This window comes from Mobula hypostoma, chromosome 26 (genome assembly GCF_963921235.1).
Source record: "Mobula hypostoma chromosome 26, sMobHyp1.1, whole genome shotgun sequence".
In the NCBI taxonomy this organism is placed as follows: domain Eukaryota; kingdom Metazoa; phylum Chordata; class Chondrichthyes; order Myliobatiformes; family Myliobatidae; genus Mobula; species Mobula hypostoma.
Genome location: NC_086122.1, coordinates 19,774,240 through 19,786,607, shown reverse-complemented (window position 1 = coordinate 19,786,607; position 12,368 = coordinate 19,774,240). Strand labels below are relative to the sequence as shown.

The 12,368-nt window shown below is 40.8% G+C and overlaps 1 protein-coding gene across 1 annotated transcript in view; it reads right to left on the bottom strand.

The window, feature by feature from the left end:
- csmd2 (CUB and Sushi multiple domains 2) overlaps window positions 1–12,368 on the bottom strand; it is a 2,031,293-nt gene that overhangs the window by 264,664 nt on the left and 1,754,261 nt on the right. Inside the window, exons 32-34 of the mRNA XM_063033882.1 lie at window positions 11,593–11,706; window positions 7,251–7,346; window positions 1,650–1,853 (exon numbers count right to left, since the gene is read on the bottom strand). Coding sequence (XP_062889952.1) covers window positions 1,650–1,853; window positions 7,251–7,346; window positions 11,593–11,706 — 414 coding nt within the window. The remainder of the gene's footprint in view (window positions 1–1,649; window positions 1,854–7,250; window positions 7,347–11,592; window positions 11,707–12,368) is intronic.

Below are 12,368 nucleotides of genomic sequence, written 5' to 3'. Positions count from 1 at the left end.
CAGGCAGGAGATGGCACTGCCGCTCCCCCCTCCCCTGCCCCCCCCCCCACCCCCCAGAGGTCGCTCAGCAGAAAACAAGCTCTGCTGATCATCTGCAGATTTTGGCGGCAGGAATGGATGGCTTGAGTTTGGGGTCTTTTATTGAGTGGCTGAATTTTTCTAACTTGAATGTGCTATATGTGCTTTGTGTTGTGTGTGTCCGTAGGCAATGTGTCTTGCACCTTGGCTTCGGAGTAAAGGCTGATTTATACTTGTGCGTACTAGCTTACGCCATAGCCTACGCAAGTGGGCTACGCCGTTGTGAGCATTTATACTTCTGCGTTGGTGTGTCTGTGTCTCTCTGCAATTCACTGCCAAAACGCTGGTTGGCGGTGGGGTTTCTATGCCACTGTGTTGAGTTTCTTCGTGTTGAAAGTCAACATGAAGAAACTCAAACTTCAAACAATGGTGACTGAAACTGAAGGAGGGTGAAATTTCTGTGTTTGTTCGGCCACTGAGAGACATGGACAAGGAAATGCATTTCAAATATTTTCGGATGTCGGCGGGTAGATTTGACGATTTGGTTCATCGTCTCCAACCATTTATTTCGCATCAGTGTATGCACAGTATACTCAGAGACTGGTAATCACCATTCGAGTTTTAGCGTCAGGTGGAACTGAACAGGCTGTAGCAGCTAGCTACAAACTGGCGTCAAGCACAGGGTCCTCCATAATTTCGGAGGTCTGTAAAGCTTTATGGAAAGCACTGCAGCCAGAGTTCCTTCCCTGCCCTTCAGTCGCCCAATGGGAAGCTATTGCAGCGTAGGAGGAAATGCGATGCTACCAAGCGGACCAATCACAGTTGTTTCGTTCTGCGTCGCCGCGACGCGTAGTTACGTTTTGGGAGAGGTGTGCGTTAGGCTACGGCATAGAGTACAGCGCAGGGTACGTGGCTATGCCGTACCCATGGCGTACATTTGACGCACAAGTATAAATCAGCCTTAATGCTGCCTTGTTTGGCTGTATTCATGAATATTCATGCATGGTTGAATGGCAATTAAACTTGAATTGAATTAAAGAAGTGCTTTTCTTCTTAGTATATTTTATCTTCTTCAGCAAATTGTCACATGCTACTTAAATGCATTTCCTCAGATATATTATTGATAGTTAATTCCACAGCAACTAACCACTGTCTGATATCCAATTCAGATCATTGAGAATAATTGCAGGAAGTTGGGTCATGAGCATTGGCAGACTGGTTAATAACACAGGATGCCACAGCCACATCAAATTGCAGCTTTCACTGATGTGCACGAACAGGAAAAGCAAGAGTACTCAGGTCCAAAGAAGCACATATCTTCAGCAGTGACTGAGATCAAACCTATACTGTATAGCTTTGGACAGATTAAGCCACAGCTGATGGAGAAAAAAAATTGGTGAATAGCAAGAGCTTTATTCAGTTTCAAACTATATTAAACATTTCAGAGCCTTTAGTTGCACTGATTAAATGCACCAGTTAATAATCTGCCAACCATTCTCTGACGACTTTATATTAATCAATTCTTAAATTCCAGCAAAATTTAGTTGGTTGGCTTATGACACGATCTCTATGTTTAATCACTGGCTATCACAAGTTAATATTAAGGAATTGTCCAGTTTTGGTTCACTTACCCGAACAGCTTGGTGCAGAGTCATTCCACTGTGCCAAGGCATCAGGCACAGCCAGGCATCTTATGTTCTCAGACCCCTGAAGGGCATAACCTGGGTTGCATTCAAAGCGGATAATGGCCCCCACGGCAAAGTCATTTCCAATTCTTCTGCCAAACCTTGGTTCTGGCACAGAGCTGCATTGAGTGGCACTTGTGCGGGGCACAGCTGAAGATGATTGAATGGAATAACTCAAATTCAGTTCCCAATTTCATCAACAAATAGAAAGGATTTCAGCAGAATCCAGAAGAAATAAAGAAAAATCTTTCAAATAACCTGACAAGCTATTTATATGCAAATAAGCAACCCAAACACTGAATGTAATCAATAAATCATTTTTGAATTTTACACAAAAATCACACATATACTCTGCAAATTATGTACTTCATTGCTCATAGATTCATCCCACAACACAAAAAGTATATATGGATGTTTCTGCAGCTCGATACAGACACTGTGCTCAAGCAGGTAAAAGAAATCACAGTAGGTTGAGAAAATTGCTCTTGTCCCTCTGGAGCCTGCAGCTGGCCATTCCAGGTTCATGATCTCTCCTTTGTCATCTCTGGGGATCTTGTCTGAGTAAAGCTTGGGCCAACCTTGGCAGGAATTTCTTTTAAGAATCAAATTGCTAAAGGAGAGGGCATGCAACTCAGCACAAATTAACAACGTTGGTGAAGCTCAACCTGAAAGCTAACCTTCCGTCAGGATGACCATATAGGAAATGGAAGTACTCGTGCTGGGTCACAGCAAGGAATGTGCCTGGAATTTGAATGGCATTTAGAGGGTTGTGGAGCAGCAATTAATTCAATGGCTAGTAGTACAGAGGCTTTGAATTAACAATTCACTCTGCTAAGGAATTTAAATTCAGTCATTATCTGGAACTATATATAAAAATATAGTGGTCAATGGTAATGATGAATACAAAGTTACTGGGTTATTTTAAAAATCCACCTGGATTCTTGTGTCTTTTGGTGGAGGACATTTGTCCATGATCTACTTTAAGTCATGTGAAAGGACATTGAGGAGTCAACAGCCTTGTTGGAGTCACAAAGAGGCCATCTGATTTATAGCATAATTCAAAAATCAATGAACTACTTGGCATCAAATACGGACATAGAAAATTTGCTCCCAGGCCAGTCACCAATGTAAGTCTTCCTTACAAACATCTGAGGGCTAGTGTTTAAATTGGAAGGGCTGTTCCACAGACCAGATGAGCAACAGACAGATGTGGCCTTATTTACAAATAATAGTCATGAAATCATAAAGCCTACAGTAAAGCAGGCCCCTTGGCCTATCTGGTCTGGGCTGACCTGGCCTTCTGCCTGGCCCCATCTACCTACCTCCTCCATTCCCCTTTCAAACATGTACCTATCCAATCTTCCCTTAAATGTTACAATTGAATCCATATCTACCACTTCTGTTGACAGCTTGTTCCACACTCATGCCAGCCTCTGGGTGAAGAAGCTCCCCCCTCAGATTCTCTTTAAATACTTTATATTTCACCATAAAACTATGACTTCTAGTTTCAGTCTCACCCAATGGAAGCCTGGCATAATGTTCCAGACTTTCCATCACAATCCCTGGCTCCATCCCATCACAGGAACAGGATAAACCCAGGAGAGGTGGGAGGGAGTAGCCCTGGGAAACATTGAATTGCAACAAGAGGAGATAAAAACCCTTTTGCTCTTATCCTTACAAACCTAAAAACTTCCTGGCATATCATTTGATGATTATATTGGTGGAAGCAACTGCTGCTCCATCCTCTAGTTCACCCAAAGGAAACACTCCATTATGTTGTGTGGCAGTATATTAGTGCTGACATGGGCAACCATGAGGCAAATCAGTATCAACAGAAAGGTTCTCCTTCATAATTTTTAATGCCATAATCTAGCACATCCCTATACTTCTATTTCTATCAACCCTTGGTTTAAGAATGACAACAGGAATGCACTCAGACCACAACTAGGATGAAAAGCCAATCGGGTGAAATAGCAACATGTGTGAATGCAGCAAAGCAATATGTGATTCACAGAACTGAGCGATCTCATGATCAACAGATCTGTCCAACGTTCTGCAATCCTACCTCACCTAGGGATGTATAGTTGTGGACCATTACACAACAGACAGGAGTGGTGTGTCGGCAAAGAATGGTGGGAAACCATTGGATAGCAATGAGTAAGTTCTGGGAAGGCCTGGCACTGGGTGAGCCCTCAAGAGGCATTCTTTCTCTGGGACCATTCAAAGTCATGCCTGCCTACCTGACATGAACCCAACACCTGTCCTGGGCCCTCCTTAATACTGGTTACCAGATTTTGGAGAGCATCTGAGGCTGGAGCTCTCCAAGCAGAAATCTGAGTGACACTAGCATAAGGGACAAAGGACAGAATATCTGGGTCCAATCTTCTGGGCTTAAGTCCAAATCTAGGTCCACACCCAGGTTCAGTGACCTTAGTATGAGGGCAAGAAACATCAAATTCGGGTTGGAAATAGATCTGACTGGTGGAGCGCATGATATCATGAGATTTCTTCAAATGAATGTGACCCTTCAGTGGACAAATTAATGTCAAATGTTCTTTGCTTTTTGGGTAACACAAGGATATTAGTGATCAGCAGCTGGACAGGCAATGCATTTCTTCCCCTCTGATAGCTGGAGACTAGTTCAATGTTAAAACACAGCACAACACAGCAGTGAAAGAATTGGCATGATCACAACTGAATAGAGATTGAATTTAGGCCAATAATTCAAGAGAACTTAATTTTAAAAAATGTTTTATTCAGAATTGCTGGATCTTAGATTAGACTCATTTTCCCTTTTTCAAACTTTGCTCCTGAACATAACCATATAACAATTACAGCATGGAAACAGGCCGTCTCGGCCCTTCTAGTCCATGCCGAACTCTTACCCTATCCTAGTCCCACCAACCCGCATTCAGCCCATAACCCTCCATTCCTTTCCTGTCCATATATCCATCCAATTTAACTTTAAACAAAAACATCAAACCTGCCTCAACCACTTCTGCTGGAAGCTCATTCCACACAGCTACCACTCTCTGAGTAAAGAAGTTCCCCCTCATGTTACCCCTAAACTTTTGTCCTCTAACTCTCAACCCATGTCCTGTTTGAATCTTCCCCACTCTCAATGGAAAAAGTCTAACCACGTCAACTCTATCAATCCCCCTCATAATTTTAAACACCTCTATCAAGTCCCCCCTCAACCGTCTACGCTCCAAAGAATAAAGACCTAACTTGTTCAACCTTTCTCTGTAACTTAGGAGATGAAACACAGGTAACATTTTAGTAAACCTCCTCTGTACTCTCTCAATTTTATTGACATCTTTCCTATAATTCGGTGACCAGAACTGTACACAATACTCCAGATTTGGCCTTACCAATGCCTTATACAAATTCAACATTACATCCCAACTCCTATACTCAATGCTCTGATTAATAAAGGCCAGCAAACCAAAAGCTTTCTTCACCACCCTATCCACATGAGATTCCATCTTCAGGGAACTATGCACCATTATTCCTAGATCCCTCTGTTCTACAGCATTCTTTAATGCCCTACCATTTACCATGTATGTCCTATTTTGATTAGTTCCACCTCACACTTTTCTGCATTAAACTCCATCTGCTGTCTTTCAGCCCATTCTGCTAACTGTCCTAAATCTCTCTGCAAGCTTTGAAAACCTATCTCATCATCCACAACACCACCTATCTTAGTATCATCTGCATACTTAATAATCCAATTTACCACCCCATCATCCAGATCTCAATCTCAATATCTGAATCCATCGTCTCAATTGTCACAAGAGTCCATATTATACCTTCTTCAAAGACATTCTGTTATAAATTACTCTGTAACTATATTGGAGTCAAAAACACTCACCCCACTTTTCTACCCATGTTTTTGAAGTTTTGCCCTCTATTCTTTGGGTGTTCCAAAATCCTGAACATTTACTGACTCATATTCCTGCACTTAAATATTTCAATTAATGACCAAACAGAAAGTAGCTAGACTTAAAAAGACTGTTTTTAAAACTCGTTTCTTGGTGCCCATAAATTTTCTTTGTTTCCTGCGCTCTCATGTGCTCATACCTGTACTACACGAGATGAGCTGATTTACAAATTCTTAATAGGTCAAAATAAATTTCTCTGTCTAATGCCTCATTTAAAGCAAGTGATTGAAAACATAGCTTTCAAAGGCCATCTTCAAATCGTTTATCTGGGGTCTGCCAGCATCACTTGAGCATCCAGTATTACTTCTATATCAAGCATGCACCAAATTATATCATCCCCACCCCCTTATGAGGTTCCTTTTGCAGCATTATGAGAGAAAGCTGATCATGATTTGGGAGCAACCATAGCCAGGGTAACTAGACTTTCATTCAGCAATGTAGACTTAAACCGCATTAGGGTATATATCACATTAATCTTTTGTACTTTCCCCCTCACCTCCAAAGTAGTAGCAAGATCCCAGCTTCTTGATCCCATAATCCAATATTAACACTCCCAGATCCTATTTTCACCATCCCAAACTTCTCCCAGGCCATCAAGAAGACCACTGATTAATCTTCCTGCTATTGTTGCTTTAGTTTATTGGGACCCCCAACAACCCCATGTTATGTTATCTTTCCTGCCTTCTTAAAGTGGCCTCCAACCTGAAACCAACCCCGGCTCTACTCCTCCACCCAGACAAATTCTGGCCTGGCCCTCTCCACCCGGAAACGTTTCACCAAGGTAACCACAAAGAATATTTGAAGTTCTGTTGCAATCATACAGTTTTAGAAATGAAATTGTACCTGAAAGAAGACAGAATATAGTATTAATGGTAAGACTATATCAGTGTGGAGGTTCAGTGAGATCCTGAGGTCTGAGTCCATAGGACAGTCAAAACTGCTGCGCAGGTTGACAGTGTTATTAAGAACGCATATGGTGTGATGGCCTTCATCAACCATGGGATTGTTCAAGAGCCATGGGGTAATGTTACAGCTATATAAGAACTTAGTTAGACCCCACTTGGAGTACTGTATTCAGGTCTGGTTACCTCACTACAGGAAGGATGTAGATACTATAGAGAGAGTTCAGAGGAGATTTACAAGGATGTTGCCTGGATTGGAGAGCATGCCTTATGAGAATAGGTCAAGTCAACTTGGCCTTTTCTCCTTGGAGCAATATAGGATGAAAGGTGACCTGATAGAGGTGTATAAGATGATGAGACGCATTGATCATTTGGATAGTCAGAGGCTATTTCCTGGGGCTGAAATGGCTAACATGAGGGGACATAGTTTTAAGGTGCTTGGAAGTAGGTACAGGGAGGGTGTCAGATGTAAATTTTTCACACGGAGAGTGGTGGGAGTGTGGAATGCACTGCCAGTGATGCTGGTAGAGGCAGATACAATAGGGTCTCTTAAGAGAATCTTAGATAGGTACATGGAGCTTAGAAAAATAGAGGGCTCTGCGATAGGGAAATTCTAGGCAGTTTCTAGACACAACATTGTGGGTCAAAGGGCCTGTTATATGCTGCAGATTTCTATGTTCTATATAATCAAATTGCTCACGTACCTTGATAGACAAAGTGAAACCCTCTGGCACTGGCATGACTCTTGGCACTGAACTTCATCAGCACTTGATTGGAGGTGGCCAAGGGCAAGGATTCCCCTGTAATAAAAGAGAAAATAATTTACTAAGTACAAAGATCAACACAGCAGGTCTGAATCCTGACACAGGAGGAAATAGTATTCATCGAACAAAATTTTATTTCTGTTTTCCCCTGTTTCAACCATTTTTTATAATAGTAGATTGAGGAACAGATAAAAAAGTAATTGCATAAATAAACAACTTGTATTACCAAATGTTCTATTAAACTTTATAATAAAGTACAGAGGAGAGGCATCTGAGTCTTAGCAGTCGGATGGCATAATGCAAAACCTTAAGACAGTTTTGTGAGGCAAATGTTGACAATTTCCCACTTGGAAACCAGTTTGTTTCTCACGTCCAAATGATTAATGGCATTTTCTCATGAATGTCGGAGGTCAATTATTTGCTGAACATTCACTGACATAAAATATGTAAGACGGAAAGGTTAAGAGAGGTGAAACAATCAGTAGTTCTACATTTTTTTTCCCATTCACATATAATTAGGGAGTGGCAAGCTCTATTAGCCCTTTGAAAGTTATATCTGCCAACTGCTGGTTTGAATTGTTTCATGCAAACTATTTCAGACATTCTAAAGCCAGAGGGTCTTTCATGGCTCGCCTTCCTTGATGGATGTAGATTCATCTTATTTCTGTCATTGCATGGTATCTTCCAGAGTCCCTGGTTGTGTAAAAGTCTTTTAGTCATTAAATACCGTCACCTGCTATAACTTGCCATGGCAGCTTCACCAGTCTAACAACTAATCTGGTATATGAAGGAGTCGAGGCTGGTTTCTGACCTGCATCTTTTCAAATTTATTAGATTCCTGCATTCATATTTTTCCTCCTAACTGCCACTACTGACTGACTTGATGCAACCAATTTCTTTTTTTGAGAGCATTACAAGCAGCTTGGAAACTTAACTTAAATCTTTTTCGGCCACTCACTTCACTGTGATCGACTGCTTGATTAGCAAAGTTAACGCTGTTCCTCACACTAGCACGTGGTGTGTGGTGGAGTGGAACAGCTAGAACTGTTCACAGCACCAGATGCTCAGGTGGATCCATAACCTTGGACACTGTCCATGTGGAGTTTGCATGTTCTCTTAGTGAACTCGCTAGTTTATTCTGGGGGCCAGTTTCTCCTCTCAGATCCCAAAGTTGTGCACTTTGGTAGGCTAGTTGGCCACTGTACTTTGTCCTTAGTAATCAGAGAGTGGTAGAATCTGGGAGAATTTGATGAGAATACAGACAGTCTGTGGGTTATGACTGATGGATACCCTTACACATGAATAAGCTCCCATAATATTAATATAAAACTGCATGTATGTAGCCCTCTCTCTCTCCAGTAATTGTTTTTTTTATTTTCTGCTTTACGCATTTTGGATGTCATTGATTATAATACTGTGGAGGCATAATAACAAGCAATTTTGTGTATTTTCGGATAAATGGACAAAATTGATTTATAGGCAGCCTTAAAAATGGAAGGCATTCGTAACCCAGGGCTGGCCTGTAGGCGAAGAACAGTGAACGGAGTTAATGTAGGATTATTTTAAATGGTCAGAACAGGTTCAATGTGCTGAAGAACCATTTTTTGTATTTCACTGTGAATCTATGACTTGAACAAGCCAAGGACAGGACAAAGTAATCACTGCAAGTGATATCACCTGTTTGAATGCTATTCATGTTATTGTGAAATTGGATGCAATTAGCATTGGCTACTCATTGACCATAAAGACCACTCACTTCACCTTTCTTGACCTTTTCATTACCTTTTCATTTCACACACATTATTTTGGATATTGTTCAGAAATGTAATTACCCTTTGACACTCTGGTGAGAATTCTTCTGGAATTTATTAATGTTTGAGTGACAAGTATATTTTTGTAGATGTCCTGGGAATTTGCATTCATCAAGTGAAGGATGTTATTGCAATGGAATTAAACTTTTTATAGATTTTATATGAAACTTGGCATCTTATATTTCCAGGACAGTAGCGCTACACTAGCTCAGACAAATATTAATATTCTGATAGGGGTAAAGGAGTTTTACAATTGTAGGTAAGTGCTTCCAATGTTATTTGAGAAAATGGAAATAATGCATCAATTATCCAATGAGGTGGACTTGCCATTCATTAACAAGTGTGTCTGCCTACCAGCATTTCACATAAAACATCAGTTTTCGTCTGCTGGGATTTGATGTCAGCATCAAGCAATGAGATTATTTGATAGCAGAACCAAAGTCTGACACCATGTCAGTTGAAAGGAAGAATATGAATCAATCAAATGGCACTTTTTCCCTTTGTTTCTTTTGTGCACACAATGAGGCAGGAAAGCATAAAAGCGAATTGTGCCTTACATTCTCCAAAAAGACTTGCCAGTTGCTATTAAATAGGATTAATGAAAGTTCATTAATTGGCTTGGTTTGATAATTCTGCACACTGTCTTTGAATTATGACAGTCATGAAATAAACTAACTTGTAAAATTGAAATGATAGACATTTATTGAAAGAATACACACATTGAGCCACACAGATAAATACAGTATCCTGTTGTTTAAAGTATTGTGCAAAAGTTTTAAGCACCCTAGATTTTTGATGTTATTTCAGCCTTGAGAACACTGTGATCTCAACACTATTGAGGCTGGGATTACTGGGAGAGACAGAAGTGATACAGCTAAAGTCTGCAAGTCGGCGACTGTGGCAAGTTCTCCGAGATGCTTGAAAAAATACCAGCTGAATATTTTTATAAAGCTCCATGAGTGTACTAAGAAAATTGATGTAGATTAAAAGGCAGATGGTGATCATAACAAATATTGATTAGATTAAGTTTGTTTTTACTTTTTACTGTCTCTATGGTATTTTTTGATATTTAGAAAGGTTTCTTTTCATTATTTTTGAAAGCATCTTCACTTTACAGACTTTTACATTTGCCTAAGACTTTTGCACAGTTTTGTATGTCAAATCGGGTGATCAAGTATTCTGGGTTAGGAGGTCACAGAAGGTGAATCTCAGCACCCACATTGCCTTTCAGTCACTACGAACTCCTGTTTTTCTAACTTTGTTAGCAGTTAGCTTTCTGGCATCGATCCTGAAATCTGAACTTTTGCTTGTGTGCCAGGTCACTTTTAATATGGACAAAATAAACAGACAAGCCAAAACCAACTTCTAAACACAAAATACTCTGCAGATGCTGGGGTCAAAGCAACACTCACAACACGCTGGAGGAACTCAGCGGGTCGGGCTGCATCCGTGGAAACGATCAGTCAATGTTTCGGGCTGGAACCCTTTGTCAGGACTGTAGAGGGAAGGGGAAGAGGCCCTATAATGAAGGTGGGGGGAGGGTGGGAAGGAGAAGGCTGGTAGGTTCCAGGTGAAAAACCAGTAAGGGGAAAGATAAAGGGGTGGGGGAGGGGAGGCAGGGAGGTGATAGGCAGGAAAGGTGAAGAAGGAATAGGAGAAAACACAATGGGTAGTAGAAGGAAGCAGAACCATGAGAGAGGTAGTAGGCAGCTGGGGGAGGGGGTAGAGTGAAATAGGGATAGGGGAAGGGAGGGGGAGGGAATTACTGGAAGTTGGAGAATTCAATGTTCATACCAAGGGGCTGGAGACTACCTAGATGGTAAATCAGGTCAAAACCAACTTCTAGTGTGGACAAAAAAAAGACAATCTAAGCCAACCATGCCAAAATTTTTCACAAAGGTGTTCACATAATGAGCAAAACACAGAAAATGCTGGAGGAACTCAGAAAGTCAGACAGCACCTATGGGGGGAATAAACAGTGGATGTTTTGGGTCAAATTTTGTTGAATTTCGGCAAATGGCAGGACAGTGAAGCTGAGGCAGGTTGGCAGAAGACATTTGTCCTGACGGTGTTAAGCAGAAGGATAATCCTCTCTTTTCTTCAATGACTATGATGGCTCAGATTTTGTTCTTCAAACATGTCTAAGTGCAAATATTTTCTAAATACTGCAGTTTGACTATCAAGATTGAGGAGGCTTAATTCTGAAGGGCAATCATTACAGATGAACTGCTAGTTGACTGTCAGCACGGTACATCCCATTATTCACATTGTATAATGTAAAATAAACTTCTTCATTTTTTTTTGCCACTCCTACTAGACGGACGCTCTCTTAATAACTCATTTGTAAATATTTAATTCCACTGATTCATCACTTGTCACAATCCATGTTAAACTCTTCAAAGGAGTGCGGCGTATGATGGGTCCCAACTGACGACCAGAAAACACTTGGTTAGTACATAGTTTAATAGTACCTGTGTGGGAACCAGACAGTGAGCTGAGGAGCCTTGAATGTTGGGTTGGACCATCGTGCACTTCCACCACATCATTCAGTGCCGTCTGAAAATATGTAAATTGGCCAAATACCACTGCACGAGAGAGAAATAAAATATCCATTCATTAAAAAGACATCAATGGAATGAACATTGAAAATTAATTAGCATTGTTTTATGTGCAGTACACACATAGACTTCTCTGTGATATTTTATAAACAGACTGATTTAGAAATAAATCGACCATCAAATAATTCAAATGGACAATCGCCTTGTGACTGAGATCTGTGCAAGAACTAAGAAAAGACAGATGTAATGGTCTGAAATACATAATTGATAGGATTAGAATATGTTACTGAGCTACTGATGAGCTTTTCATAACCACAAATTAACTTAATAATTCATAACTGTAAGGAAAAAGGAACCTGAAAATACTTTTTGTTCTTTGCAATCACAAAGAACAGAACTACTGGTCTAAAAATATAACCTTTGATCAATTTAGCGCCTTTACTTCCTGAGAAAGCTAAAGAAATTTGGCCTGTCCCCTAAAACCCTCACTAATTTTTATAGATGCACCGTAGAAAGCATTCCTCTAGGGTGCATCACAACCTGGTATCGAAGCTGTCCTGTCCAAGACCGGAAGAAGCTGCAGAAGATCATGAACACAGACCAGCACATCACACAAACCAATCTTCTGTCCGTGGACTCACTTTACACCGCACACTGTCGGAGCAGTGCTGCCAGGATAATCAAGGACA